Raw genomic sequence first — 26,653 nt, forward strand, 5'->3', positions numbered from 1 at the left:
AGTCGACTTTGCGCTTTCCGATACACTATTCGTGACGCGTGAATTGATCGAATACCCGCGGTGCGGCAATTCAAATTGTTTACCGCGCGGGGATGCAACGGATTTTCGTATACGGAATAAGGGTTTGTGCCCGAAATAAGCACTATGTGCGCTAAGTATATCCATCTAACATAATATATAAAGAAAAAACAAATTGAGCTACCGGCCTTAAAAGTGAATCAAACGCCAACCAACTCACCCTCGAACTTTTCCTAAACGCGAGTCTTGACTATTGTCCTCTGGAGAGCGAGGGATCGGTTGGGACCAAAGAGCTTTCCTGGATGGTCCTTCCGCGAGATGATATCTGCTGCAACTGCACTGCGTTGTACCATAAGGGGGCAGCCGTCAAAGGTACGTATACTGTTGTTTCACAGGTGGTATAGGAGAAAAGAGCGCGTACAATACGAATAAAGCACGTGCCGCGTGGAGCACCGAGCGCGAAGCGTAGCGTCGCGACGCCGCGAGTCGACTGGTGGCGGCGCAAGCTCTCCCTGCTCTTCGGCGTGTGTACACGTGCTCGGTGCCACGTATACGAGGGAGGAGGGGCCGGCTCGGTGACTCGCGCGCTTATATACCATATGCGTGTACTTTGTACCCGTGCATCGATCCTGATAACACACGTTATATATATGTGTACACCCCCGAGTGCGCGCCACGGGGAGGCAGGTCTCCCTCGAGTCGTGATGCGCACGTCGTGCGTTACGAGGACTGACGGATCATCGAAATAGCCTCTCTTTTTATCGGGACGATGATTATTTAGTGTGGTTATCCGACACACCTCTTTTGATTTATCAAAACAATTACTACATACTTACGGCTGTTAGGATCGAATCTTAGGAGTCACTTTTAGGGGTGGCTCGTGCTCCCTCTCTTTTCTGCAATTTTCCAGACAAAACGCTGGAACGAGCTCTCTTGTTTCCCCGAAGGGATGAATGAGTAAAATTCGAGCTAGTCGTTCTTCGCAGTTGGTTTATCGGCAATTCGCCATGTTCGGCTCGGGGGGGGGATCCTTTTTAAGGATTTACATGGATACCGTCTTTTCTTTTTCTCCTCCCCCCCCCCCACAGAGCCGCTCTACTGTTATTTATTCCCAACGGTTATTTTTAAACTATTTAGGTAGCCCCCCGAAAATTACGTGGAGTTTATTTATTTGTGCACGTTTCGTAGCACGTGTAAAAAAAGTCGGCTTAAAGCGAAGGAGCTCGAGGGGAGCGAAAGGAGAAAATGGGACTTTACGCGCTCGATTATCGAATCACGAGGCGACGGAGCGAAGCAATAAAATGCACAGGTGTCCCGAGGGTGCCGCGTCTGTGTGTATCTACGAGCGACCGGCTCGTCGAGACGACAAAAGAGTACACAGCTGTAAAGACCAGTAGGGATGAAAGGCATTCGAGCGCGAGGGTAGAGCTTTGCGAGGAAAAAAAAAAAAGACCACCGGCGAGAGGGTGCGCGGAAAAAACAGGTCACTCACACCGCTGCACTCAAAGTGATCTTTTTACCAACGTTCGAGTTGTCACCTGTGAAAATGACTGCGGAGGGGCTCGGGTGCACGAGGACGTGCAAATTCGTCCGTGTGCCAAACAATGCTGGGTACACGTACACCCTTTTTTGAGGGAACGCGAGCACCGCAGTTTTTTTTCCGTAAAGTAAAAAAAAGGGTTCTTTTTCAAGCTTAATCGAGTTGTGCATTTGTGGGGCGATAAAAATACCGAGGCGTGCGCCATGGCGTTGTTTATGCTTTGATAAAGTCCCATAAAAGTGTCGGGAAATGTTTGCGAAAAAACCAGAGACAAAGTCATTCTTTACATGCGTGCTCCTAATTGTTGGGAGTATACGTGAAAACGCGTTGATATAAACAAACACCATCTCTTACTTAGGTGCTTTGACATTAGTATTTTTTGTTCATCGTTCGAGTCACCACTTGTCTTGTACAGGTCCCTTGATTTTTTTTTCTCGACGCTGGTCTTAATTTTCGAGTCGGTACCAATGTAAGTCGGTGACATACGTATGTATTATTATTCACGTGCATAATTAAATTCCAATTGTTTCACGAGGACGAGGTGTGGCATGAAAAAAAAAAAAAAAAGAAAAAAAAAAGAAAAAAAAACAACGGGTACCTCGTTTTTCAACTCCCCCTCAGAAATTGTAATTTTTATTTACGTGGAGGGATACTTTAATCAACCCCGAGGACGGCTGTTCATCACGTGGATTCCCCGCGTTTCATTAAAGCAGGTACGTCTCTGTTTTCCCTCGACTCTCGGCTTCTCGCCGCCAACTTTATAATTGTTCCCAAACAAAAGCTGCACCAGTCCTTCAATTTTCCCGTCAATATTGTCACTATCGTTTCAAATGTTGTTTTTTTTTTTTTTCAATTTTTCCTCACTCTTATACAACACGCACAAACGCGTAGGTTACAAGAGCGAGGCTGTTTAATTCACGGGACACGCGCGGGAGAGGATTTTTTTTTTCGCCACTCGTACAACCCCAGCTTAATGAAGCAATACGAGCTTTCGCGCGCATAAAGCCCCGTTAAAACGTAAAACCGGAAGAAAATCTCTCCGCGTTAACGCACCTCCTCGTTAGCTCTCCGTGCCCTTCTGGAATTTTCGTATACGCCTGATTTGCATAATAGTACATCACATAAAATTTCCTCTTTTTTTTTTTTTTTTTTTTTTTCTTTTTTGCAAATAAAACCACCAACAGCCGATAAATATAGAGGACACTTGTGTTTATTTATTCGTAAAGTTCATTGACAAAACGTGTATAAGAGAAAGAAGAACAAGCTTGCACAAACGGAGTAAGGATCACCGCGGACGGGGGTGGGGGAGCCGGTGGCTGGAGTTTACGCGATACAGTACATAGACTAGGACGAAGATGATGGGGGGTGGGTGGGGCGAAGTCTATCACACGAGGACATGATTACACTTGACGATGCACGAATGAGGCGGCGGGGGGGGGGGGTGACTCACAAAAAAGAATTTACATTAAATAAACGCTGAAAGGGTTGAGGGGGAGGGGGAAGCAAAGTTTCTTTCATGCCACCTCCACCTTGGAGGAAGGGGCGAAAACACGGGGGGGGGGCAGATGATCGTCGTATCTTGGTCATCTTGACTGGAGAGGAGAGAGAAAGGGTAGATTGTTCGCGGGGGTCACTTCTTGTCCTCGTAGTCGTCACCGTAGTCCTCGTCCCCATCATCCTCGTGCTTCTTCGAGTCCGTGGCGGCCGACTGGCTCGACTCCGAGCGCTTCACCGACTTGGAGCTCGTCGTCGACTTGACGCTCTTGGTGTCGTCGCTGTGGTTGTCGTCCAAGTCCCTACCATTGGATCCAGCCCCGTTGTTGGTCGTCTCCTCCATCGCGTCGTGGGGCGACTCCTCGCTCGCGTTGTTGTTCTGCTTGTTGGTGCGCTCCTCTCCGTCGGGATTGACGGACCGGCTGCGGCGCAAAAAAAAGATGAGGGAGGGTCAGGGCGAAAGGGGGAAAAAACCCCCGGGTGGTTTGGGTTACGTTGGCGAGGCGAACCTTAGGCATTGGGGATGAGGAGAAAGGGATGGATTACCTCCTGCCGGCGCGCCTCCTCGACCTGCGCTTACTGCGACTACGGCTGCGGCTGTGGCTACGGCCGCTACGCCTCCTACCGTGGCGTTTCGAGTGGCTGCTCCGCCGGCGCTTGCCGTGCGACTCCTCCACGTCCGTGGCGTCCTCGTCCCGGGGCTCTGGCTGCTGGTGGCGGTGGCCGGCGTTGCCCCTGCGTTGGCTCTGGCCTCCGACGGTCCGGGGCTCGTTGGGCGGGGAGTGCCCCTTGCTCGGCTTCACGCCCTTTATGGCGTCGGACATCTGCATGAGCTCGGACGACAGCACGAGGACCTTGCCCTTGGAGTCCTTGGGTGTGAGGTAGCCGGCGTTCATGCCGAACTCCAGGGCCTCGCATATGTAGCGCTGGGCCTTTTGCACGCCTGGAGGACAAAGAAAGGCCCGTCAAGGGTTTGGCGCATTGGAGGGGGTGGGTGGTTGGGACTTGCCGAGTTTCATGGGCAGGCTGGGGGGCTCCTTGCGCGATCTCGTCTTAGCGACGCGGCTGGTTTTCAGGGTCGGGGGCGCACGGGCGACGTAGTCCTCGTCGTCGCTGTACGACGAGGCGAGGTCCATGGCGTCGGTCACCGGGTGGTCGCACTCCTCGCCGCACAGGTTACCGATGCAGTTGAACAGATCCTCGGTGTTGCCGGGCCGCCTGCGTTGCTCTGACCAAGGGGGAACATTTTTTTTATTTTTTATTTACAGAACACCGGGGAGGGGGGGGGGCATGGCAACGTGTCCATTGGTTGTTCAAGAGAAAAAAAAAATATATGTTATCTTTCACAAGGATGATGCGCGCACTTTTTTCCTTTCTTGCCACGGAGGCTTGGGGACGTTTCGCGGGGGCCATTTCTCGAGCGGCTCGACTCCTCGATTCTCAGCGGCTTCGTCACCAGCAGCCTCGCTTCTCCAGACTTTCCGGGATGTTAAATTTCACTAGATTTATTTGTTTTCTACTTTTTCATTACCGAACTCAACGTTTTTGGTTTTTATGTCGAAAAAATGGGAAAAATAAAGTAAAAAAAAAAAAAAAAAATTAAAAGTTTAATCGGCGAGAGAGAAGGCGAGGTGACGACTGACACCCGACGACTGGCGATTTCGTTTGCTCGCGTTACTATGTCTACAACGGCGATCGCTAGGGGCCGATGCGCATTTGCTTCGCGATAACCGGGAGCTAGCTTCGCGCGGTCGGGAGTCGTTTGTTTTTCGTTCGATTAATTTTTATTTTTTTTTTTTTATTGTTTTTTTTTTTTTTAACACGTACAACAAGTACATGTTGATCAACGTTTATTGGTCGTTTCATGAAAATTGCGACAATTCGACAGTCTAAAAGAGAAATGGACAAATTCATATACGATTGTACGATTTAAATCTTTATAAACCATCATTTTATTGACCACAATTATAGTACAAAGGCTTCTGTACAAAAAAACGTAATTTTCCAAAGCACACTCTTGTAAAATTTTCACGATACAATGTGTGTGAAAAAAAAAAAAAAAAAATCACAGAGCTAATGCGCATGTATATCTTTACGCCTGCGAGGCTGGCCTGATCCTTTCGATGCAACAGTCGAGCATCACGGGCTTCCGATCAAAGTCGGCACTGCTCCCGCGCACCGCTTCCGGTACATCGTTAACGGGATCGCCTCGGCTGCTCGCCCTCGACGAGCTTCGACTGGCGATCTGGTTCGGGTTGTCCCTCGACTCCTCGCTTGACCTACGATTCGGTTGTATGAACAATTCATCAAATATTCCCGATTCCAATTGCGTTTATTGATTTTTCTTTTCTTTGTTTTTTTTTTTTTTTTTTTTTTTTTTTTCGATAGAAATGAAAATGATAAAAACACGAGCAATCCTCCGTCTTTTCCCGGGAGTGCGGCCGACCAGAGATTTCTCTCGAGGCCAACCGGAGTGGAAAAGTCGTTGAATGGCTTTGGCTGATGAAGCGCAAATACAATGAAAAACCGGCCGAGTCAAATTTTACGGTATTTCCCCCCACCCCGAAATAGTTAGTTTTAACGATTCGACGGTGAAAAGGCAAGGGCCGTGAATAAATAAAACAGACGCGCTATACGGATGGCGAAAAACAAAGCACAGAATTCTCAAAGTGCATGATTTGTTGATTTGACTGGAAAAACAAACGAGTGGGGCTCGGGTGCGTCCCCGCGAGGGCTACATGATAAACGATCCCCGCTAAAAGCCTTTGCCGACTCAAGGCACGAGGGGCCTCGAGATCGCGTAGCGCAACGGTATAATCGAGGGCAAGCGCGGTAATCGAGGCTGTGCCGCGAGGAAGGGCCATTCGTCAAATGGCACCGAAAACTTTTGCTTCCTTCGGGAACTTTTCGCGACGCGCAATAGCTCCACCGAGTCAGGGCCGACAGCTGTGGGGAGGTTTTTTTGTCACATTATAGTTGCAATATGCTCCTATCGTCGTTCCCTCGAGCAGCAGGTTTCGGGGTAGAAGGGGAGACTGGTTAGCATTTAATTAACTTTTCACGGTCGGGGGGAGCCAAGGCTTCCGAGGCACCCTCGTAATCCTCGTGTAAATTAAAAATATAAGGGATTAATCGCGACTCGGTTTTATTCACATGTTCACCCCCGTCTCTCGGGGGGGATACCGCGAGCGCGCGTGCGGCTAAACAAGGTCACCGGTGCCATTAGCTTAATTTGCAACGAAAATACAATGATAATATAATGCCACGGGAAATTTCTGAAAAACAGATAAAAAAGAAACCAACGTCTCTCCCTTTGGCCCGTCGGCGCTCCTCTCGGCCTCCTCGGCTCTGGGCTCGTCTCCCTCGAGGGCCCCGTCATCGTCCTCCCCGGGCGCTTCTTCCTCCGCGGCAGTGGTTTTCTTCCCTCTGGCCGCCCTTTTTGCTCCCCTCTTGGCTGTGGTCCTCCTCTTGGCCCTGCGCCGCGTCGCCGGCTTCTTCTCCGCTCGAGCCGCGCTTCTGACTTGGCCGACGAGGCTCGGCGAGACCCTCAGCAGCTTGCCCTCCTTGTCCGCCGGCACCAGGTAGCCCGTCTCCAGGGCGAAGGCCAGGGCCTTGCTGATGTACGCCTTGACCCGCTTCTTGCCTGCGGAAAGGGACGGCTCATCCCCGCTTTGCCATCGCAATGAGGAAGAAAAAAAAGAAAAAAAAGAACCAACCTTCGTCCAGGCCGGCCCTGATGTACCCGTTGATCTTCTCGAGGAGCGATCGGTCGTCGACGAGCTTGTGCTCGTTCATCGCGCTGGCGAGCGCCAAGCGGGTCTGGTAGGGTGATGCTCTGCCGCGCTTCTGGGGCGCCCTTTTGAGGCTCGACGGGAGGTACTCGGTGTCCTCCTCGTCGTCGCTCGCGTCTACGTCCATGGAGTGGTGGAGGGCATCGGCAGGCGAGCCGGCGTCCAGCCTGTCCCAGGAGTACGGCGTCGGGGAGCGGAATCGGCGCTTGCTGCTGGAGCTGCGCTTGCGCTCGCGCCTGTCGATGGGTCCTTTTTAATTTGTCCATTGACGGGGTGGTGGGAAATTGAAATCAACTTACCCTGGCCTTCCGAAGCTAATGGCAGGCTTGCGCTCTGCCAGGCGTTGCTTGACTGCTTCGATGGCGGCGAGGTTACCTGCGCGGTTGGGGTGCACCACTGGTCAGACCATGGTTGGATTGCGTTTGTGGGTCAATACGTACCGAGGAAACGGTAGACCCATTCCTCGACGACGGCTTTGTCGGTGTTGGTTTTGCGGCTTGTTTTGGTGATCCTTGGCTTACGGACGCGGTGGTGGCTGCACAAAGGGACCTGCCGATTTTTGGGAGATCGGCCATGGGTTTTTCGAGGGGGAGCCATTTCGGATGTACCTGTAACAAAGGGACACAGGTTTCACTGCCTTAGGAGGTGGAAAGGGTTTTTTTTACTCTTGGGTTGGGATGCAAGTCGAGCTGGACAAGAGGTACGGGGTCGATTATCGATTGTTGTTCCGGTGTTTTTGGAAATTCCATTCGTGGCCGCGTTCAGTCGGATGTGCCGAGAAATTACTGAATTTTTTTTTTGCAGTATACTATACTCCAAGTATTCTTTGATCAAAGTAGTGCAAAACATGATTTGTCACGTGTTGTACACTACAAAGAAATTTTTTGTTTTAAATATTTAGCCGATGTAAGGGAAATGAACGTTAATTGAATACAGTTATAGCACTCGCTTCATGGCACAGCAACAGTTTATTTTAAAATAAGGAAGATAGGTAGGTACAATGATGAAGAATTTTTTTCACTATGAAAATAGTTTGTTCCTCTATGCGTCTCCTCACATCGTTGCTCCAAAAAAGAACAAACAATACGGGCGCAATCGTTACAAAAAAAAAATCAATAGCATTGACACGTGTCTTCCACACACACACATCTGTAGTAGCCAACTATCGTCTCTGCTGATCATATTCATTATCGCACAGAGCGCTTGAAAAAAAAAAAAAAAAGTAATATGCGTTAGCACGCGTCGATGCGAGCCACACGCACGTGTCCTGGCTATACTTTTCCACCGTGCAGCTATACGTACAAGTGCGCTTCATTTTTTTACTGGACAATATATCTCTTTCTCTCTCCGGCAAACACTCATTTTTTAATACTATACCCCGTCCAACCTGAGGGAGAAAAAGAGATATATACACCGAAAAGCTCCGTCCTCGAGCTCCAAACATTTTTTTCCACGTATAATACCGCCGAGCAGCCGTACAGGGATAAGCTCCTGGTGATTCGACTTTTTCCACGGTCCAAGCGCACGTGTGCATCCGCAGGAGATAATGGCGCTTTCATAGCACCGTCAAACTTTCTTTCGTCCTTGGCAGGACTCTCAACTATATACGTTTGTCTCCGCGTGCGAATCTCTCGCGTAGTTGCTGCTTCCGTGAGGCAACTCACAAGGATTTACGATATTTTTTTCTCTCTCGATCCAAAACGGAGAGATTTTTCATGATTCAAACCCTTTGCGTAGTGCATGATTTCACTTACCTTACAACTGTAATAGTGTTTTACAAAAGTAAAGCCCGAGAATTGCATAACAAATGGGCATGTGTATGCAATTTGTGGTGTAACAGTAAGGAAATTGCAACGAAAAGACAATCAAACGAAACTCTAATAACATGGTTTGACGACTCGTCAAGTTGCGAAGCGTCTTAATTTAGTTATGAAACGTTTTCACTGAGGCGGGAAACTTTAAATTGGATTAGTTATATCTGCGCGTGCAACGTAATACAATAAGCGCAGTTTAGCCAAGGGGGCTTTAAAGCCGCCCTGATGAACACGCATCGTCTCAAACAAAAAGTATTTATAATGTGACGTAAACAAGAAAAAATAAACGAAAAGACAATGGCATCGAGAGCCAAAGCGCAATAGTGATGAAAAATATTTAAGTATGAAAAAAAAAACTGCCAACAGTTGCAATGCGCCAAATGTATTGTAATAGTCGCAAACTGGAGCAGTTAAAATGTATATATATTTTTGGGAAAGGTTAAGGAGAAAGAGGAAAAATGATTTACAATCCATCGGCGATTGTACTCAAGGATATGTGCAATATATATGTATTTGCATAATCGCTGGATGGAGCTTGCGGAAAACAAAAGTTTCGGAAGGGCAAGCAAGTTTATGCCCTGCCCCTCTAGAAATCGGCTCTTCGACCGATTCGAATTCGACGGGAGAAAGAAAAAAGAGTTTAGGCCCTCTTATTCGCGAGCAGTGCTGTTTATATGTTTTTAACGCTGCGAATAAGCTGCGAGAACAAAATTTACCGATGATCAAAGAGAGCTTTATTTTTAAGCTCGTGCGTGTACCTGCTAAGTATAGACTTGGGGGGTAAATGTTTTTATCCACCGCCTGGTACAGACACAGGTCGAAGATTTCGAAAGGAAATTTCATTTGCGCGCTTCAAGTACTTTCTTTCTTTTACCAGCGTCTTGGTGTAGTATAATTATTCGACTCTAATGAGATGATGTACATTGTTTGTACGTGCACTTGTAGCTGTTGCTGGCAAAAATAATCAAGTGATGTAAAAAACACGAACCGAAAGCAGTTCTAGAGCAACTGTTCAACTTGAAACCCACTGAAATACCATTGTTCGTGCAGCTGGTCGTATTTTTCCATATCAACTCAAACTATTTCCTAGCCTATATTGTACGAAACCACGGTCAGTGCAGTGGCAAGTAAAAACAGAGGCCCAACGCGAAACTACCCCACAAAACTCAGAAAGCGAGAGAACCAAAATCCCGGACATTCCAGAGTAAAGCATCGGTCTCCGAATTTCATCGAGGAACAACGGCCGGTTACTTTGCAACACTATTGTATGCGCCGTACCTACCTTCCCGTTATCCGATCATACGCTCAGAGTTTCAGGGAAGTGCTCACCAAGAAGTTATCCCCCGCTTAACCGTACATACATATATATATGTAGCCACCCTCTCCGGCTGATTTATCACTCGCTCCTCCGTCCGATGGAGCGCAAACTCGAGGATTCGATGTATACGCCCAAGTGCCGGGGCCTTGACGTATGGGGTCGAGTTCCGTTTTTCTTTTTTTTTTTTTTTTTCGTCCTTGCCTCCTCGAGCTTTCGACAGCCGCGGCGATAACGTTGGCTCGATACCTCCCCATGGACAAACTTTCGCCAGAGATTAGGACCGTGATTTGCGCGGGTGATTCATATTTATCGCTTTGCCGGCGTTTGAAAAATCCCCCCGGTGTCCTTGAAAAACTTTGGATCCGCGGAAGCATAATGTGCTCGATGACGAATTGGATCTCGTTAGTCGGTGTCGCCTCCTCGCAGCTTCGATCCAAATCGTTGTTCTTACGGGTTTCTCGAGGCATTTCCTCCTTCTCCTTCTGACACGTGGCTTGATTTAATTTCACACTTGGCTCATCCTCGCATTGGTCCATCCATCGGTGGCTGATTGCATTATCCGCAAAGTTACGTGCGACGGCGGTGGCAGTTTCGTGGGTGGATTGGCTCCTTGGCTTGGACGGTGACTTGATCTGCGGATGGAAGGGCAATTATATTTGAAAGAGGACCGCCGGCAGGAGCGAGGAAGTGATTGATAATAAGAAAATATGTCGAGAGGGTACCAGGAGCAAGAGGGAAATATCTTTAGTTGGACGTTGTGGAGAAAAGAAAAAAAACGTCTTTGACGCGTGTATCCTCGTGTGTTTATAACGTATAGCCACATGGTTTTTATGAGCTTTGCAACACAGTTTCATCATTTCCGCTGGAAAAGTGGATTTTCGAGGTCAAGTTGTTTTTTAAAATACAATTTTTCATTTTTTTTTTTTGAAAATTGCCAATACAAGTCCTGGTAAAAAAAAACAAAAAACAAAATTGTGCCTGCGTCACTCGTACAAAAGCGCGTAGATTCGACAATCCTCCCAAACTCAATTTCCACCAATTTTATGCATGATTATGCACGCAACGAGATGATTTTTACAACCAGATGGACGGAGCAACGCAATAAAGAGAGCCGTGCAAAAAATCCTTACGACTTATCTACTCGGTTACAGAGAAAAAACACTAATAATAGCCGTAAAGCTCGGGGCGTCGCGATAAAGCTTCCAGAAATAACTCCAGAAATTAAATACAGGGAGCTCGCGTATGTGGGTCTGGATTTTTTTCGGCTGAAGAAAAAAAAAAAAAAAAAAAAAAACTGGCTCTGGCTGGGTTAGTGTATATTTATACGGGCGTGAGATGAATAAAAAAGAAGGTCGAGCCGGATGGTGATTCTAGCCGATTGGAATGTGACTGGGAGGAGCTATACACGAGCAAACGAACGTATACAGACGGTATGGAAGCTTACGAGGCGAGCAATGTAATGAATGGATGCTCCTGAGATTGTTGACGCAAAATTTTTTTTTGAGCCCAACGGTATACTCGTATATAGGTACAGTGAGTTTGGAAAAGAAGAAGCGCATGCATCCACCTTACGTGTACTATCGTTTCGAGTGCGATTTCCTATTTCAAGATTCGGGGGGGGGGGGTGTTTAATTTCATTAGCGAACGAGCTTTTTCTGGCTGGTGCCCAAAGTTAGTTCCATGCACGAGCCCCGACTAGACATTTTTCTTATTTGCTCTTGCGAGCACAGAATGATGGTCCACGATTCGTACAACGGATGACATCAATCATCCGTATGACAATGGGTACGTGCATGATAGGGTCTAAGGTCCGAGGTATATATATATATACCGGGTCACCTGTGAATTTTATCACGCTAACGAATGCACGGGAAAGTTTATGGGGACAACAGTATACAGCCAGCAGCATTAAAATGCCAGTGTGCGTTTATACACGCGCTGCCTCGCAATAATTGAATTTCCGGGTCAACGGGTTTAAGGCCACTGTACCTCACTGCGCTGCTGTATCATCGTCTGCGTACCTATTTATATCCATACATGCGTATTGCTGTTCGGGATTATAATCACTTTTGGTTGTTAGAGTCAAATGCTCGAGTTTGTTCAATCACGCGTTTCGCCCGAGAAGAAAAACATTATTCGCGATGATGACGATGATTAAAAAGTTCGTAATGAGTATTATGAAGTTATGAAAATTTCCTCTCGTGACTTTTAACTTCATTCTGAAAAATAAACGCGACCAAGCGGGACTATTTTCGCTGCGACGAGTGTTCACGTATACCTTTAGCCGGAAGCGTTATTTTACAAGTCACATGGACTATTAATTTTTTAACTACAATATATACGTATACGATCCTGGCCGAAAAAAAAAAGAAAACATATTTTGACTTTTTATAATCGTAAATAATAAAAAAAGAAGTCATAATAATACTATAGGTAGTCATTACTACTGTACTGAGGTATTCTTTTAAAAACACGTAAAATTTAAAAGTTAGTTTCAAAAGACTATCATACAGATGGATTAAAAAAAAAAAAAAAATTTGATTTTTACTAATGATGTACAGATAAAAAATTATCAGGCCCATTTAGAACCGCAAAGAGACTGTGATGGTGTTAGTAACAAGCGCTTTAAGAAACTATCTAACTACTACACAGGCGATCGATACCCATTTTTGTAAAATGAATGTTCTTTGTTCGTGAAGAATTGCTTGATAGGTGTTTCCACGCGTTTTTAGTTTCACTCAGTCGACTGGGAGATGTGCGCAGTTTAAAGGCTAGAACCGATAGAAGTAAAACTTTATACAGCCGCAGTTGTTTTATTTATCTGCTCAAGGAAGACTCTTGGTTTTCCAAACTACTTCAGTAATAATGAAGTACATTGTAGTGCTACTACTTCAATTCCAATTATATTCTATTCTTTGCGTAAACCAAGGTAAGTTCATACAACCACGCAAAATATTTCTTACCTACTTGACACGAGTAATGAAAATTATAAGTGGCTAATACTAATTTCTTACCATGGGTGCAAAGTATGTCCATGGGCGCAAAAGTGTACTTTACGCCCTCGATAAGAAAAATAATACGCGCGTCTCGGGCACCAATATACAACCGCGTGACGTAATGTGCCATTTTTTTTACTTTGGGTATTTTTGAGAGTTAAATAATTAGCTGATTCGGAGAATTTTTTTTTCCTCTAATTCTACAGTGTCCGTACTGCTATTTTATTTATAAGCATTATTGAGACATACCTTTTTATTCTTAGGATTAACTTGAATTGGAGCTATAAAATATAAGAAAGGTTAATTAATATCACATTTAAAACGTAGATCATAATTAGTTTCAATTTATCTTATCTTAAAAATGTACGTTTTGTACGTGTGTACGCATTGGCTGATTCATTGTTATCTATTTAATTATTACTGAAATATATACAAAGCTTTTCAAGGCTCACAATATCACGAGTATATCGAATGTCTCTAAAATTTTATCATCAATCTCGTCTCTCACAGCTAGTCTAACTTTAAATGTTTATTACTTCGAGTATGAAATAAGCATTTTGATGTTTCAAAATTATATATAAATCGATCATTGATTGTTTGAGATGGATGTTGATATGAGGTTGAGGAAGTCAAAACACATAAATTCTTACGGATGGAAGAAAAAAAACTTACAATTTACAATGAAAAAAAATAAATAAATAAAAAAATTTACTCTTTCGAAGCAAAACCCCAATTGTTTCAAAATTTCTAAATTTCAGCGGCACATGCTTACTAGTTTAATGACATTCATCCAAAGTGTAGACCAAAGAAATAATTATTCCCCGATTGTTCAGTCGTAGGTATACTCGGCGCAGATGTAGCACACGAAGGCGACGTGAAATATCAAGTTTCCATCCAAGAAAAGGGTAAACACCGGTGTGGAGGTAGCATCATTGGTGACCGTTACGTTCTCACGACTCGAGGTTGCGTCAGCTCATACGGAGAGTGGAAAAAGGTACAATTTCAAGTCGTCGCTGGCAGAATGGACCTAAACTCGACGGAGGGTGTTGTAGTTGACGTCGAATCAATTTATTATCCACTCAACAAAGGCATAACTATATATTACAATAATATCGTTGTTTTAAAAGTAAGATATTAATGTACATGGACAATTTTTTTTTTTTTTTTTTTTCGTAACGAGTGTTTCTTGCAATTTATCAACGTTTTCCAGTTGAAAAAAAGTTTGGAACTCGAATCGAACCCACAATTAGGCAAACTCAATTTGCCACTGGAAAATCGCGAGTACGTGGGTTCCGCAATAATCTCTGGGTACGGAGCTTGTCAATGCGGTGCCGCAACCATTCGAAATGATACATCACTAAGATACGCCAATGTGACGCATCCCATTATTCCATGCACCCCAAATTACAGTCTGTTTTCGGTGACCCACAAACGAGTATTTTGCGGAAAAATGATGCCAAATAATTACACCGCCCGCGGAACTTGCACAGTGAGTCCACAAAAATTGCAAACTAACTAGTTAGTACTAAAAGCTCACAAAGCTTTTAATCGACTTTAATCCTCATTATTCGCAGGGTGACGAAGGTGGCGCCTTGGTGATGGGGGACACAGTTATCGGAGTATTGAGTCTCACATCGGGCAGATGCGACGAAGTTAAGTCCCATTCGATCTACACAAAAGTGTCGTCGTACTTGAATTTCATTAAAAATGCTATGCAAGACAATGTTCTTAGCACCATGGGTGTGGAGTCGGAGTTTTATTTTTAGTTTTATTTTTGTTTTTTTTTTGCACATGCCCGAGGTGGTGACGAGCTTGGCCCAGAATAAATACTAGACATCCCGGGGACATGAAAATATATATATGATACTATTACCTGCACATAAATAATGTGTGGCACAGTAAGCTACGATCATTCAAAGTCACCTGAAAGTTTTTTTAACTCACCGAAAGTCTCATAACACGACTAAAAAATTGTTTGAAGGTCCTTTTGTCATTTTTCTTACGTTAGCCATACTAAATATATTGTAAAAGACTATCGAAAAGCTTATGTATGCCCTAAAAGCACAAACTGATAAATAAACTTGCTGGTGTAGCCACAAAATACGTATCTTAACCATATCTTACTCTCAACAACAATCCCTACGTATACATAGTAGCATACGACGTTTTAAAAAATGTTGGGAAAACGTTTGTGTTTTCTTTCAATCAAAAAAATTACTTTTGGATCCTTTGTACAAAAGATAATGTGCTCTCTCTCTCTTTATTCTGATGTGTAGTACATAAACCCCGAGAGTAGATCTTTTTGCCGATTGCCAGTGCCCGCGTATCCTACCTTACCTCCCCGGATCATGTGCAGCATCCAGTAAATAACCATCCGTCCGACCACACGTCGATCTGCACTACTTTCGCCCCCCATCGACGCGAGAGATGGTACACCCCGATCAATAAAATCCTTGTCCCCTCCCGCCCTCCCAGTGGGTGCGCGAGCGCGAGAGATCCCAGTGTACACGGGGTACTGCCAGTGCCGCCGCTACCCCCGACCCGACTGGCAGCATCCCCTTTGCCCTTTCTTGTCCCTTCCATCCTCCCTCCTCGCGTCGAAAGCGCCGAGTGTACGCTGCTCCGGACGACAGGTCGGCGAGCCAAGTAGACGTCCATCCACGTCATGGGACCGAGCGAACTGTGGACGGGATCCGCGGAGGTGTTCGCCGCCGGGGACTAGAGCGTACGGCGGGCGATCGGACGCTGTTGCCGTTTCGCGAAAAGCGACAACTCCATCTACCAAAGAGGGGGGCGGGGGGTGGTGGTTGGCTCCGTTTTTTTTTGGTACAAGCGGGCACCCGAGGAGGGGAGAAGATGAAACGGCAGAACGTGAGGACCCTCGCCCTCGTGGTATGTACCTTCACGTACCTTTTGGTCGGGGCCGCCGTGTTCGACGCCCTCGAGTCCAACACCGAGCGCAAGCGATGGGACTTTCTCTCCGGTACGTATATATATACGTTATGTGTACGGATCGCGACAAAGTATAGATAAGTTCTCATCCCTCCCCCCACTTTTTTTTTTTTTTGTTTTCGTGGCAGAGGTGCGGCGGAACATGATGAGGAAGTACAACATCTCGTGGGAGGATTACCGGATGGTCGAGGTCGTTATAACGGAAAACAAGCCGCACAAGGCGGGCCCCCAGTGGAAGTTCACGGGGGCATTTTACTTCGCCACCGTCGTACTGGCGATGATTGGTGAGTTAAAAAAAAAAAACATCGATAGGCTTAAACTTGTATTACTGCATGTGTTATTTTTGTACAGCTAATGCGCTTATCCGAGTACAACGAGTCCTCGGGTCGAGTAAACGAAAATAAAAACAATGTTGGCCCACGTGCACCTGATACATACATGTATATTATAATTGTCTATACCTACGTTTAATTAGTACATCATACGTTACGGTTTCATTTTACAATTGTCTGGCAATCGATGACTTGGGTGTATTTTTGTACGTATTTATCCGCCTACTGTTGAAGTCTTGCACCTGAAATTTTAACCAGTTCTTTAAATCATAAATCCTCCGTAAAAGGGGGTACCTGTCGCTTTGGTCTGCACGTAGGTGTAGGTGTATCTCGCGCACGAAGAAAACAATCGTGGCCCTCGAATATTTATACCGCTCGCGTGACGCGATTCCAAAGTATAGAGTCTTTTTATATACCAAACGGCAGCACGTGCAAACGTTGTTTTAGTTTTAATATTTCACAAAACACTTACTTTCCCCCTTGGAGCGAAGCAATTTGAAAACGTGTAGCGCGAAAGAATACAAGAGACGATGCCCTAAAACGAGATAATGAAAATCAAGGCTCGTATGAATATATAGGTAGTGCATGAATATTCAAAATCCTCGAGCATAAATATGCAACAGCGCGGCTCGAGCGGGATAATACTTTTTATACTTCGAGCCTCTGACCCATCCTTCATCACCCGATCAATCGATGCAACCTCACGGTTGATGTAGTTGTAAAAAAAAAACAAAAAAAAAAAAAATTTAATCAACGAACGATGTAATGTAATGAAAAACAATTGTCCCAGGGTACGGTCACTCGACGCCGGTAACAAAAGCCGGCAAGGCCTTCTGCATGGGCTACGCGATGATCGGCATCCCCCTGGGCCTGATAATGTTCCAGAGCATCGGCGAGCGGCTAAACAAGTTCGCCTCGGTGGTGATACGCCGTATAAAAACGTACCTAAAGTGCCAGAGGCCCGAAGCAACGGAGATGAACCTCATGCTCGCCACCGGTTTGTTGTCCAGCATCATCATCACCACCGGGGCCGCCGTGTTCTCCCGTTACGAGGGCTGGAGCTACTTTGACAGCTTCTACTACTGCTTCGTCACCCTGACCACCATCGGCTTCGGGGATTACGTGGCCCTTCAGGTATAGTTACCATTTTTTTTCTTCTTCTTTTCTTCTCATTTTTCTAGGTATATTGATAAACTTGCAATCGATCCACCAGAACGACCAAGCTCTGTCGAAAAAGCCGGGCTACGTGGCCCTGAGCCTCGTCTTCATCCTCTTTGGGCTGGCCGTGGTGGCCGCCAGCATAAACCTGCTCGTCCTCCGGTTCATGACGATGTGAGTAATGCTTTTTTTTATTTTTTTTTTTACACACATATAAATACACCATACGAATGACAAACGAATAAATGTCGAAATGTTGCATCAGGCAACAAACCGAGGAGATTCGTCGGGACGACGAGCTGCAGTCTGCCTCGCACCACGTGCTCACTCTTGACGGCGAGGTGGTGGCGGTGAACGGAAAAATCCTGGCCGGTCACGTGCCCTCGGGCTGTAACGACGTGGACGACGATTGCGTGTCGGTGTGCTCGTGCACGTGCCTCGGGACGAACAACAGCGAGCTCCTGCAGGGGAGCAACGAGTGCCGCCACCCGTGCGGGAGCGGGAGTTATCGTTGCTACCAGCCCCACTCGATCGCCACGAGTTTTCACGTGAAGCGCGCGTCCGTCTGATGGAAGGAGTTCCGGCGAACGCGCAGCCTGCGCCGGCGGCTCTCCCGGGTGGGTGGCCGCGAGCTACTCGGCATCGACGTCTAGGAGCTTGTACCGGCTTCGCCACGGCGAGGGTTAACCCTCCCCCGCGATAACGAGGGTATATTTATGATGGCCGCATGTACAATGGGGTGCAGGTTATCGTGATGGTCGCACGTGTACAAGTGGAGGAGGGACACGGAAAACTTTTTTCGTTTTTTCATTGGTTTCCCGCGTTCGCGGCATCGGAACTTGGGAGGATTTTCTTTTTCTTTCCTGCATCGAGATCAATATAACTACGTGATTTCGCTCACATATATGATATAAATATATCTGTACGCTATATGAATACATAAGGATGTTGTGCGATTGTTTTTTTTTTTTTTTTTTTTTTTTTCTTTTTTTTTCATGATTATTGAATACATAATATGTATATTATTCAGGAAGGTTTTAGATACGTTTAAGAGTGTATTGTATATAATATTATCATACATAGGTTGTACTTACTTGTTGTTATATAGTACGGCGAAACTTTAAGGACAAATGGATATTTTCCCGCGAAATAGGTCTATAGAGAGAGCTCTGTTTAGTGCAGGTTGTCGTTGTTATATTGTTGTTATATGTCTTATAGATATTATCATATAGGACGACGGCGGCGTTTACACGTTTAATAAAATCATTAGCCGTGAATCCGCAGTGCGAGTAATAAGTAATAATTGATACACTATGTACATGTATCATGTGTAGTTAGATAATTAACGACCCAAAGTGTCTGACAGAGTTCGATCAATGTGCTAAATACATTATTATTATTATTATTATTATTATTATTATTATTATTATTATTGTTTAGGGCAAAACGAGCACGTTGTTGATTTTCCAACTATGTATTATATTGTTCGTAGTGTCGATGTAGTTGTTTGTATTTTCAATTAATTAAATTATTGCGTGTTTTAGTACCCATTATTAAGAAAACGAAGGGAACGTTTTGAAGGCAAAAATTATTTTATTTTAATCGACGAGTGCATCTTTTCGAAATAAAAATGACCAACATATATATTTTCTTAAAATTGGAGGTACGTAATTTTTAACCACCACTATAGTTGAAAATAGAGACAAAAGTTAGGAGAAAAGTTATAGCACGTATCGTATACATGAGGGAAATATGAATGTACAAATTAAAAAGTGTATAAAAATTAGAAACGACGCACAAAAAATGTCACAAAGAAGGTAAAGAACTTAGTATTACTTTGACATGTTATTTAAATTACTTGAACAAAGTATGAGAAGATAATTTATACGTGTACATTTTAATAAAGTTAGCGTTTTCTTTTTTTTTTTTTTTTTGAAGGAATTCAGTTTGTTTTTGCCCATATTTAAAGAAACATAATAGATTAAAAATACTAACTGTAATAGTAACATGATGATGATAATAAAATCAATGATAAATATATTGAACGTTTCTTAAAAAAAAAAAATAAATAAATTAAAAAAAAAAGTGATACAAAGTTTGATTATCCCATAATTGTAATATAAAGAGAATCTGTAATGAAAGTTTGAAAAGAACATTCAATATATAAAATAAAGGGTTACTTAGTTCAGATTAAGAGAAAAAAATAAGTACAGAAAGTCCAGTTTCGAACGAGTACATGTGATAGCTGTTTTAAAACTTTGGCAAGCACTTTTTTAAGGTGTTCGGAAACTTGGACTCACCACCTCGTTTGTATGCATGTAAAACACACTGTACACCCATTCCAATGCAAAAATATGTATTTATACCGATTAATGAATGTATACGAATCGCATGTGAAATAAAGGGGTTGATAAATCGAAAAGCTAAAATAAATGTAGTGGAAGACTGACAAAGAGTTGTTTGAAAAATATAGTCATTTAAATTTTTCAAATGTCGAATTTTTTTTTACAACTTTCTTATCGGTACATTACGGTACAATTGTTAAAGTCACAGTTGTAAAATTCATTTGTAAATTGAATTGTATGATTTATCAAAAACTCAACTAGATAATATGTATCCACGTATTATAAAAAAATAATTGTTAAAAAGTAAAATGACGTCGAAACCAATGATGTTAATATTGATACTGCAACAGTAATACTCCGTAACGAATGTCTTTCAAAATTTTTTAAAATTTTAAAACGGTGAATCAAAAACAACAAGAGGCGAATTTTTTATTGATTAATCAATAAAATCGCACACTTGATATTCAAAACGTAAAAATAGCAAATGTTTAAATGTTGGTTTGCATAAATGTGTTTTAAACGTCTGACAAATTTGTAAAAAAAAAAGATAATAAATAAAAATTGCATGTGCACAGTCAAATTTGCAAATTTTTTTACAAACGCATCTTATGAGACATCCAATGAGACCAATTCGAATTTTTATTCATCATTTTTATTGTCGATAAATGTTTTTATGAAAAAATACATTAACAGTTACATAAATGGTATATTTATGGCTTCTTTAGAATTCGTATCAAGTCTTCTTGTTTAAGAGCTGGAAGAAAAAAAAAATTTGAATAAATTAATTTTGCTATCTAAAAAACTAATGACCGTAATAATACATTATTTTCTAGTATAATTAACCTTTTGCATTTTATTACAATTGAATGTTAATTCTTCAATTTTGCGATTTTGCTGATGTAACTGTATTTCTAAATCACTAAGATTACTATTCTTCTTTTTTATTAGTTTTTTGCGGGCATTTCTACATGGATTACATCTATTAAGTCCTCTTAATTTTATAAACTCCGATTCGGTAGTGATAAATCCAAGACAATCACTAGAAAACCTATAAATTACAATTTACATTGATTTTAATTTTGTTTCAATTACCACTTACACACGTTTGTGTTTATAATTTTTTCATTTCTTTATCTTTGTACTTATAATACTTTAATATTAAATTAAAGACTGAAATGTTTTATATTTTTTAAAACACAAAATTAATTTACCTCTCATCAATACCCATTCCATCACAACATATTGTTCTTTGTAATTTTGTTAAGAAATTAATAAAATCTGTTTTTTTATTAATTTCTACATTTGCATCTTTAACGACTCTTTTGTCAGCAGTGGCTATCTACAATAAGAAATATAGGACATTAAACAAATTATATGCATTCAATACTACTAGCTGCTACTAATGGAAGGTAAGAATACCTTTATCTTCATCTGACAATCAACAATACAAAAACACTGTATTGAAAGTTTTAAAGGATGTATATAGACAAAGGTAACTACATCATCTTGAAAAACATGTGCCCAAGCACCTGATATATTTAAATTTTTTGTATCTAAGTCGTCTTTCAAGCGTGAAAAAGAATAATCTGCGGTACTTATTACATTAAAACTCAGATTGTGGTCAAAAACTTTACATTTTTCAGCTAAGAGATTTGATTTTGACGGTATTTCCACCTATAAATATGTAAATTCATTAAAAACAACCTTAAATGAACTCACAAAATAAACACATAAATTCATACACTTGTTTCATCTTGACTACTATTATCATTGTAAAATTCATTACTTTCTTCTAATTTCAGATCCAGACTTTCCTCATTCACCTAAGACAAATAAATATCAACAAAAATGTTATGAAAGTTAAAAAACATTTCTAATTATTAATTTGCTACTTGTATAACCTGTTCAATAATTTCCTTCTTTATAAATACTTCTTTGAACTGTGAATTTTGTAGAGGGTCCGTAACTTTTTCATTAACTTTGACATTCACCTGCAAAGTGCAATATAGACGTCATAATTTTTTTAAAATTCTTTTCAAAAAAATATTGCTACGGTATTGCACCTATTTGTATAAAAAGAATACTTTTACATTTTCTTTGGCTGTGTCGGTGCTGTACGTTTTTTTTATTATATTACGACTATTTCTTTGTGAAACTGCACATTTATTCTGAACCTGAAAAGATCCATTTTTCCTAAAAACCTAATTATTTTTACATGTATTTATGCATGGTGGTAATAAGAAACACAAACAATAACATTTAACAACATACTGATTGTTTTTCGTGCGTTTTTCTCCTTTTAGCATTGCTGACAGGAATTGCCTTAGGATCAAGTGTATATCGTTTTCTAGCTAACCTGTGAACACTTCCATCTTTCAGAATTGTTTCATCGTACTTGGTAATATTTTTTTCATTAAAATGAAGCTCGCAAACTTTGTCGTTGTTTTCCACAGTTTTTTCTGCATCCCCATAGAGTGTTTCCTTCCATATCTTCAATAAATTTTCATCCTGAAAAAAAATTTGATTCTTCAAGATCAATAACTGGGTCAAGTTATAATTATATTTGAGAAACTTCGTTACTTACTTTGGGAAACGAGAAAAAAGCAGCACTCCGCTGTCCTGTAGCTTTTCTTTGTCTCTCATCTTTAAAAGTACCACTAATGCAAGTAGTAATGCAACACCTTGGCATTTCAAATAAAAAAATATTGAACTGCACGACAAAGATTTTAATGCCTTACTGCTAACTGCTTGTCTGTTTTTGTTAACCAATACTTATCAGCTGTATCATTAATAAAGAAGTACATTCATACTATAAAATATGTATATTTTTATTGGAAAATGCTTCTAAATAACTGTATTGTAAACAATGTAAGCAAAAAAAAAAACACGCATGTTGACGTTTGACAATTCAAATCGTGGTTACCACATTTAATCATTAGGTCGCGTTTACATACATGCGTCATCAGTTCGGAGTCCCTCATACATCAAAAGAGCGCCTTAAAATTTGGAGAAGAGAGATGTGTATAATATTATTATATTATACTTATAGTTTATTTTAAATTTTATTTCTTTAATACATCAAATAACTTAAGTGTACATTAAAAATCTTACATGAAAATATTTTGATTTTAGATAAAAAGTGTATAGTTTCTTAAAATTTATGTATATATAACACTTCATGAAAAATATTTCTTCAATCACATAGATTTTATTAACATAATAAAATTTGGTAATAACCATATGTATTAATCATACCACTTATTTTATTTTTCTAGTAAGAGCATCGTGTTGAGAGCAGTCTTGTGTGAAAAGATCTTTACTTTTTAAGTCTTTGTAGAAATAGTTGTTACAAGTAAAAAAAAAGGAAAAAGTAAAAATTGTTTAAAACTTCAGCTTAAACTAGTTTCTTTCCATGTACAACAACTGCTTCAGCTTATTACTCATGTAGTAGGGCTTATCATCGCTTCCATCATTACGCTCTGAATCTTCAATAAACGACAAGAAGATGGTATTTGCAGCAACGCTTTGTACTGAGAATATAACTGATATTATAGCGTAAGTGCCTATAGTAGACATAATCGTAGCAGCCAAAAATGGACCCATGTCTTCTGATTCGCTGTGTGCAAGGCCATAGAAGATACCTAAACCTGTTACTGTTACTGCTGTTATCAAAATTTTCACCATTACAAACAGAAAATCGGCAACCTGGATCATTAAAACGTTTTGATTAGTTAATGGATTCAAGTGTCAAGTAATTACTCAACATACATCATTATCTTACCGTATTCACAACAACGACATTCACAATGTTCCTCATTATTAATTGGAACGCACTCTTTGCCGACTGAAGGAAACTCTTTCCATGAATTGCGCACATGATGTATGCGTTGTAATTTAAGAAAGTCAAGAAAGAATCGACCATATCGTAGATGGACCTACAACACATCATGAAGCCGCTTGCAACAGTATTATTACTTGTTGAGAGTTTTTGCTGTAATCCTTGCAAAAGCATTTTAATGATTTGCGAGATCGTTAGAATTAGAGAACCAATAGCTATGGTTCCCAAATGATATCTGAAATTTTTTTTTTGTAGTTAATGTATGAATAATTGAAAAATTTGTCAATAGTGTCAAATGTAATACCTGATTGTCCTAGAAATGCTTTCAAATAATGAAAAGTTACCGACATTGTCCTTGTTAAATGTCCAATACCAAGATGAAAATGTACCACCAAGAACCATGTACTCAAAGCCAGATACAAAGAACAACAGCCAATAAAATCCAACAAAATTAATTGTATGGAAAAATTTTACGTATCCTGGATTGACTCTTTCCTGCAGACGGCATTGCAAAAATAAGCAGGCATCTCCATTTGAAGTTTTACATTTGCTGTTAAATGTTTCAGGATCGCATGATGCACTGTCATTCAGTAAGGAGATGGGATAATCTCGACACTGGCACTGTTCTGAACTTCCACTATCTAGATTTTCAATTCCATAAACTGGTACAGTTATAGTTTGTAAAACAGCAAATACTCCGAGAGCAAGCATTATGATGATTATGTACAATACCCACGGAACAATTGGAAAAAGCAACGTTACTGGTAGGCGCTGCACAGCTCTGAAAAAAAGAAATTGTTTTGAAATTTACACAACTTGCTACTTAAAACGATATGGCATAGTGATACATACTTGCTGGATTCTTTAATCAACTGACATGCTAAATAGATCTTTTTACGGAAAAATATAACTGCTATAATTATTGCAACTAGCAGTATGACGCACAAAATAAGACCAAAGAGAACATCTCCTCTTTTGGCTTGAACATAAGTGACTGTTAGTTTGTATATTCCGTAAATTGTGATTCCACAGAACATACATATAGAGGAATAGAAGAAAGGTATAGCAAACCATCTCAACAAAACTACTGAAGCAAGGGCAATGATTCCACCACAGAATATAGTTATGAGCACTGGATTTCTAGAAAGTAATATAATTTTTTTCTGAAATACACGTTATTCAGAACATCAATGATTTAAATATATACATACATTACTTTATTGGCATCCTTGCCTACATCCTTTATCAAGTTCAAGCGTCCTTGAATAGCTTCCTTAATCTTTTTTAACTGCTCTGCATTGACTGTGTCTTTTTCATGCCCTGGCCATATGTCTTTGGGAATGCATTCCTGTCTTACAGATTCACTTTCCAAGTACCAGTTAGCGCATCTTCGATGTTTTATCAAAATATCTATTTGCTCGATAGTAGTGATGGATGTCATGTTAATGTCAGTGGTACAAATTAATTTTGCCTTCACTTCATTCAGTGGCTTATCCTTCATTTCTTTGAACAGAAAATTTTGCGAAGGACATTTTTCAACGCAAGCAGTTTTACTCACGCAAATGCCGACTTCATTGAGACAGTCCTTCAAGTTTAAATACATGAGATTTGATTTATTTTCAACTTCAGGATCGAAGCCGCAAATTCGGCCAGCACTGTCTGTAGGTGCTAGTGCTACTGAGATATCACCAGCCCTGAAGCCTGAAAATTAAGTATTTAGTTTGTGTGATATCAAATTGCACATGAAAAATAATGAGATGTATGTAACACGTTTTTGACTACTTACCGAAAATAGCAGTGAAAACATAAAGTAATACGAAGAGTACAAAAACAATTAGCCAAATCCTGTCTGTTGGCTGCCTCTTAACTTTCATCGGACCCTTCCACAGAGGGTCATATTCGATTTTCACACCTGTTGAGAAACATTATTTTGTTTAAATGTAAATGTGTTGCTTAAGTGTAAGTAGCAAACATCAGCAACAATATTATTGACAGATGAAAACTAGTTGTTACAAAATCTTTAATCAAGTATGTCGAGTATAACAGAATTCGCTGGAATTTCCATTATTACTCAGCATGACGAAAGAAAGGAGAACACGGCATAAAGTATGATATTAAAAATAATATTGCAAACTTGCAAAAGATAAAATAAAAAATATATACTTATGCTGTAAGAGCTCAAGATAAGTATTGTTGTACGTGCATAAAAAGCTCAATGACTCAGTAAAGGCATATGCCATTAAAAGCACACAGGGGTGAAAAGCACACATGAAAGTAAAAAAAAAAATTTTTCTTTGCTTACGTCAAAACTTCGAGTACATACATTTATAAAATAAAATATATATATATAATAAAAAGTACCCAAACTCTTTAGATCGACAATAAAAAAAAAAAAAAAACTGGCTATAGTCTATAAGAGTACGTACATTACGTAGGGTATAAGTACATATGCCCGGAACGCAAATAAATAATGAAAACTTATTATGCATCTAAGTATACATATAAAGTAGCATGTCGTAGCAAACTCAAGAATAGCGGCGAATTACTTACCGTACTTTTCTTCCGGGCTTAACATTTTTCCGAGCTTGTCGGTGATCCTTTCTACAGTGGATGTTGATATGCGTACTTATAACAATAACTAACTGAAAGTGAACAATAAATGCACGATCTTGCGGGAGCTTCTGGAGAATTCTCGAGAAAAGGTGGATCTTGCGTCTATATACGCACAGATCACAGCTCTAAAAAAAAATGTATACAAAAACTATCACTTCTTTGTTGGATGAACTCAAATCTGACGTATCTCCTAGAGATCAGTTCAATAAATAAGAGCTTACGTTATATATAAGTACTTGCTCGAATACTCTGTGTTTACGTTAATATGCAAATAATAAAGAGCGCCTTGTCGCGAAACTTGTCGGCTGTATGCTATGGCAATGGCATCTCTGGCATATATATATTCTATTTTTATACATATATTTCACACACAGGCTTAATTAACGGCATAAACCGCGTAAATGCATTCAATACACTGTGTATTACTATATATATTCGGACAAG

At 41.2% G+C, this 26,653-nt stretch overlaps 4 protein-coding genes across 6 annotated transcripts; 2 read left to right on the forward strand and 2 right to left on the reverse strand.

The window, feature by feature from the left end:
* The first annotated feature begins 12,840 nt into the window (after nt 1-12,840).
* LOC106639279 (trypsin-1) lies at nt 12,841-14,842 on the forward strand. The gene is made up of 4 exons (XM_014352798.2): nt 12,841-12,904; nt 13,805-14,097; nt 14,182-14,460; nt 14,546-14,842. Exons 1-4 carry the CDS (start codon nt 12,841-12,843, stop codon nt 14,735-14,737), a joined length of 828 nt encoding a protein of 275 aa, XP_014208284.2. The 3' UTR covers nt 14,738-14,842.
* A 985-nt stretch (nt 14,843-15,827) lies between these two features.
* Nucleotides 15,828-18,103, forward strand: Task7 (TWIK-related acid-sensitive K[+] channel 7). Its single transcript, XM_014352845.2, has 5 exons — nt 15,828-15,954; nt 16,052-16,207; nt 17,046-17,389; nt 17,469-17,587; nt 17,679-18,103. The coding sequence occupies exons 1-5, from the start codon at nt 15,828-15,830 to the stop codon at nt 17,980-17,982; spliced, it is 1,050 nt and encodes a 349-aa protein (XP_014208331.2). The 3' UTR covers nt 17,983-18,103.
* Nucleotides 18,104-20,421: 2,318 nt separating this feature from the next.
* On the reverse strand, nt 20,422-22,522 carry LOC106639316 (uncharacterized). Of its 2 annotated transcripts, none has more exons than XM_089591621.1 (9): nt 22,343-22,522; nt 22,030-22,266; nt 21,849-21,932; nt 21,660-21,749; nt 21,501-21,581; nt 21,178-21,432; nt 20,970-21,097; nt 20,602-20,806; nt 20,422-20,512 (listed from the first exon to the last, which is right to left on the reverse strand). In XM_089591621.1, exons 1-9 carry the CDS (start codon nt 22,445-22,447, stop codon nt 20,492-20,494), a joined length of 1,206 nt encoding a protein of 401 aa, XP_089447747.1. In that variant the 5' UTR covers nt 22,448-22,522; the 3' UTR covers nt 20,422-20,491. The 2 variants fall into 2 exon arrangements, with proteins under 2 accessions (XP_089447747.1, XP_089447746.1); XM_089591620.1 differs by having other exon boundaries at nt 21,849-21,959.
* Nucleotides 22,523-22,834: 312 nt separating this feature from the next.
* LOC106639309 (choline transporter-like 2) lies at nt 22,835-26,529 on the reverse strand. 2 transcript variants are annotated; one of them, XM_014352846.2, is made up of 8 exons: nt 26,431-26,529; nt 26,147-26,334; nt 25,383-25,508; nt 24,808-25,297; nt 24,449-24,736; nt 23,901-24,377; nt 23,540-23,831; nt 22,835-23,463 (listed from the first exon to the last, which is right to left on the reverse strand). In XM_014352846.2, the coding sequence occupies exons 2-8, from the start codon at nt 26,169-26,171 to the stop codon at nt 23,158-23,160; spliced, it is 2,004 nt and encodes a 667-aa protein (XP_014208332.2). In that variant the 5' UTR covers nt 26,172-26,334; nt 26,431-26,529; the 3' UTR covers nt 22,835-23,157. The 2 variants fall into 2 exon arrangements, with proteins under 2 accessions (XP_014208332.2, XP_089447748.1); XM_089591622.1 differs by lacking the exon at nt 26,431-26,529 and having other exon boundaries at nt 26,147-26,417.
* Between the last annotated feature and the right edge of the window lie 124 nt (nt 26,530-26,653).

Source organism: Copidosoma floridanum, unplaced genomic scaffold (assembly GCF_036245765.1).
Source record: "Copidosoma floridanum isolate Cflo_tuat_1 unplaced genomic scaffold, Cflo_Japanese_pri ptg000013l, whole genome shotgun sequence".
Taxonomy (NCBI): Eukaryota; Metazoa; Arthropoda; class Insecta; order Hymenoptera; family Encyrtidae; genus Copidosoma; species Copidosoma floridanum.

Excerpts from the sequence above, each read along its gene's own strand:
- LOC106639279 (XM_014352798.2), top strand. The coding sequence starts at position 12,841 with ATGAAGTACATTGTAGTGCTACTACTTCAATTCCAATTATATTCTATT. Across the intron at positions 12,905-13,804 it reads TATTCTTTGCGTAAACCAAG|TCGTAGGTATACTCGGCGCA; the intron begins GTAAGTTCATAC and ends CCGATTGTTCAG. Across the intron at positions 14,461-14,545 it reads CCGCCCGCGGAACTTGCACA|GGTGACGAAGGTGGCGCCTT; the intron begins GTGAGTCCACAA and ends CATTATTCGCAG.
- Task7 (XM_014352845.2), top strand. The coding sequence starts at position 15,828 with ATGAAACGGCAGAACGTGAGGACCCTCGCCCTCGTGGTATGTACCTTC. Across the intron at positions 15,955-16,051 it reads GCGATGGGACTTTCTCTCCG|AGGTGCGGCGGAACATGATG; the intron begins GTACGTATATAT and ends TTTTCGTGGCAG. Across the intron at positions 17,390-17,468 it reads GGGATTACGTGGCCCTTCAG|AACGACCAAGCTCTGTCGAA; the intron begins GTATAGTTACCA and ends TCGATCCACCAG.
- LOC106639316 (XM_089591620.1), bottom strand. The coding sequence starts at position 22,447 with ATGCCAAGGTGTTGCATTACTACTTGCATTAGTGGTACTTTTAAAGAT. Across the intron at positions 21,750-21,848 it reads CCGACACAGCCAAAGAAAAT|GTGAATGTCAAAGTTAATGA; the intron begins GTAAAAGTATTC and ends TGCACTTTGCAG. Across the intron at positions 21,582-21,659 it reads AGAAGGAAATTATTGAACAG|GTGAATGAGGAAAGTCTGGA; the intron begins GTTATACAAGTA and ends TATTTGTCTTAG.
- LOC106639309 (XM_014352846.2), bottom strand. The coding sequence starts at position 26,171 with ATGTTAAGCCCGGAAGAAAAGTACG. Across the intron at positions 25,509-26,146 it reads AAGCCCGGAAGAAAAGTACG|GTGTGAAAATCGAATATGAC; the intron begins GTAAGTAATTCG and ends GTTTCTCAACAG. Across the intron at positions 25,298-25,382 it reads TGTTTTCACTGCTATTTTCG|GCTTCAGGGCTGGTGATATC; the intron begins GTAAGTAGTCAA and ends CTTAATTTTCAG.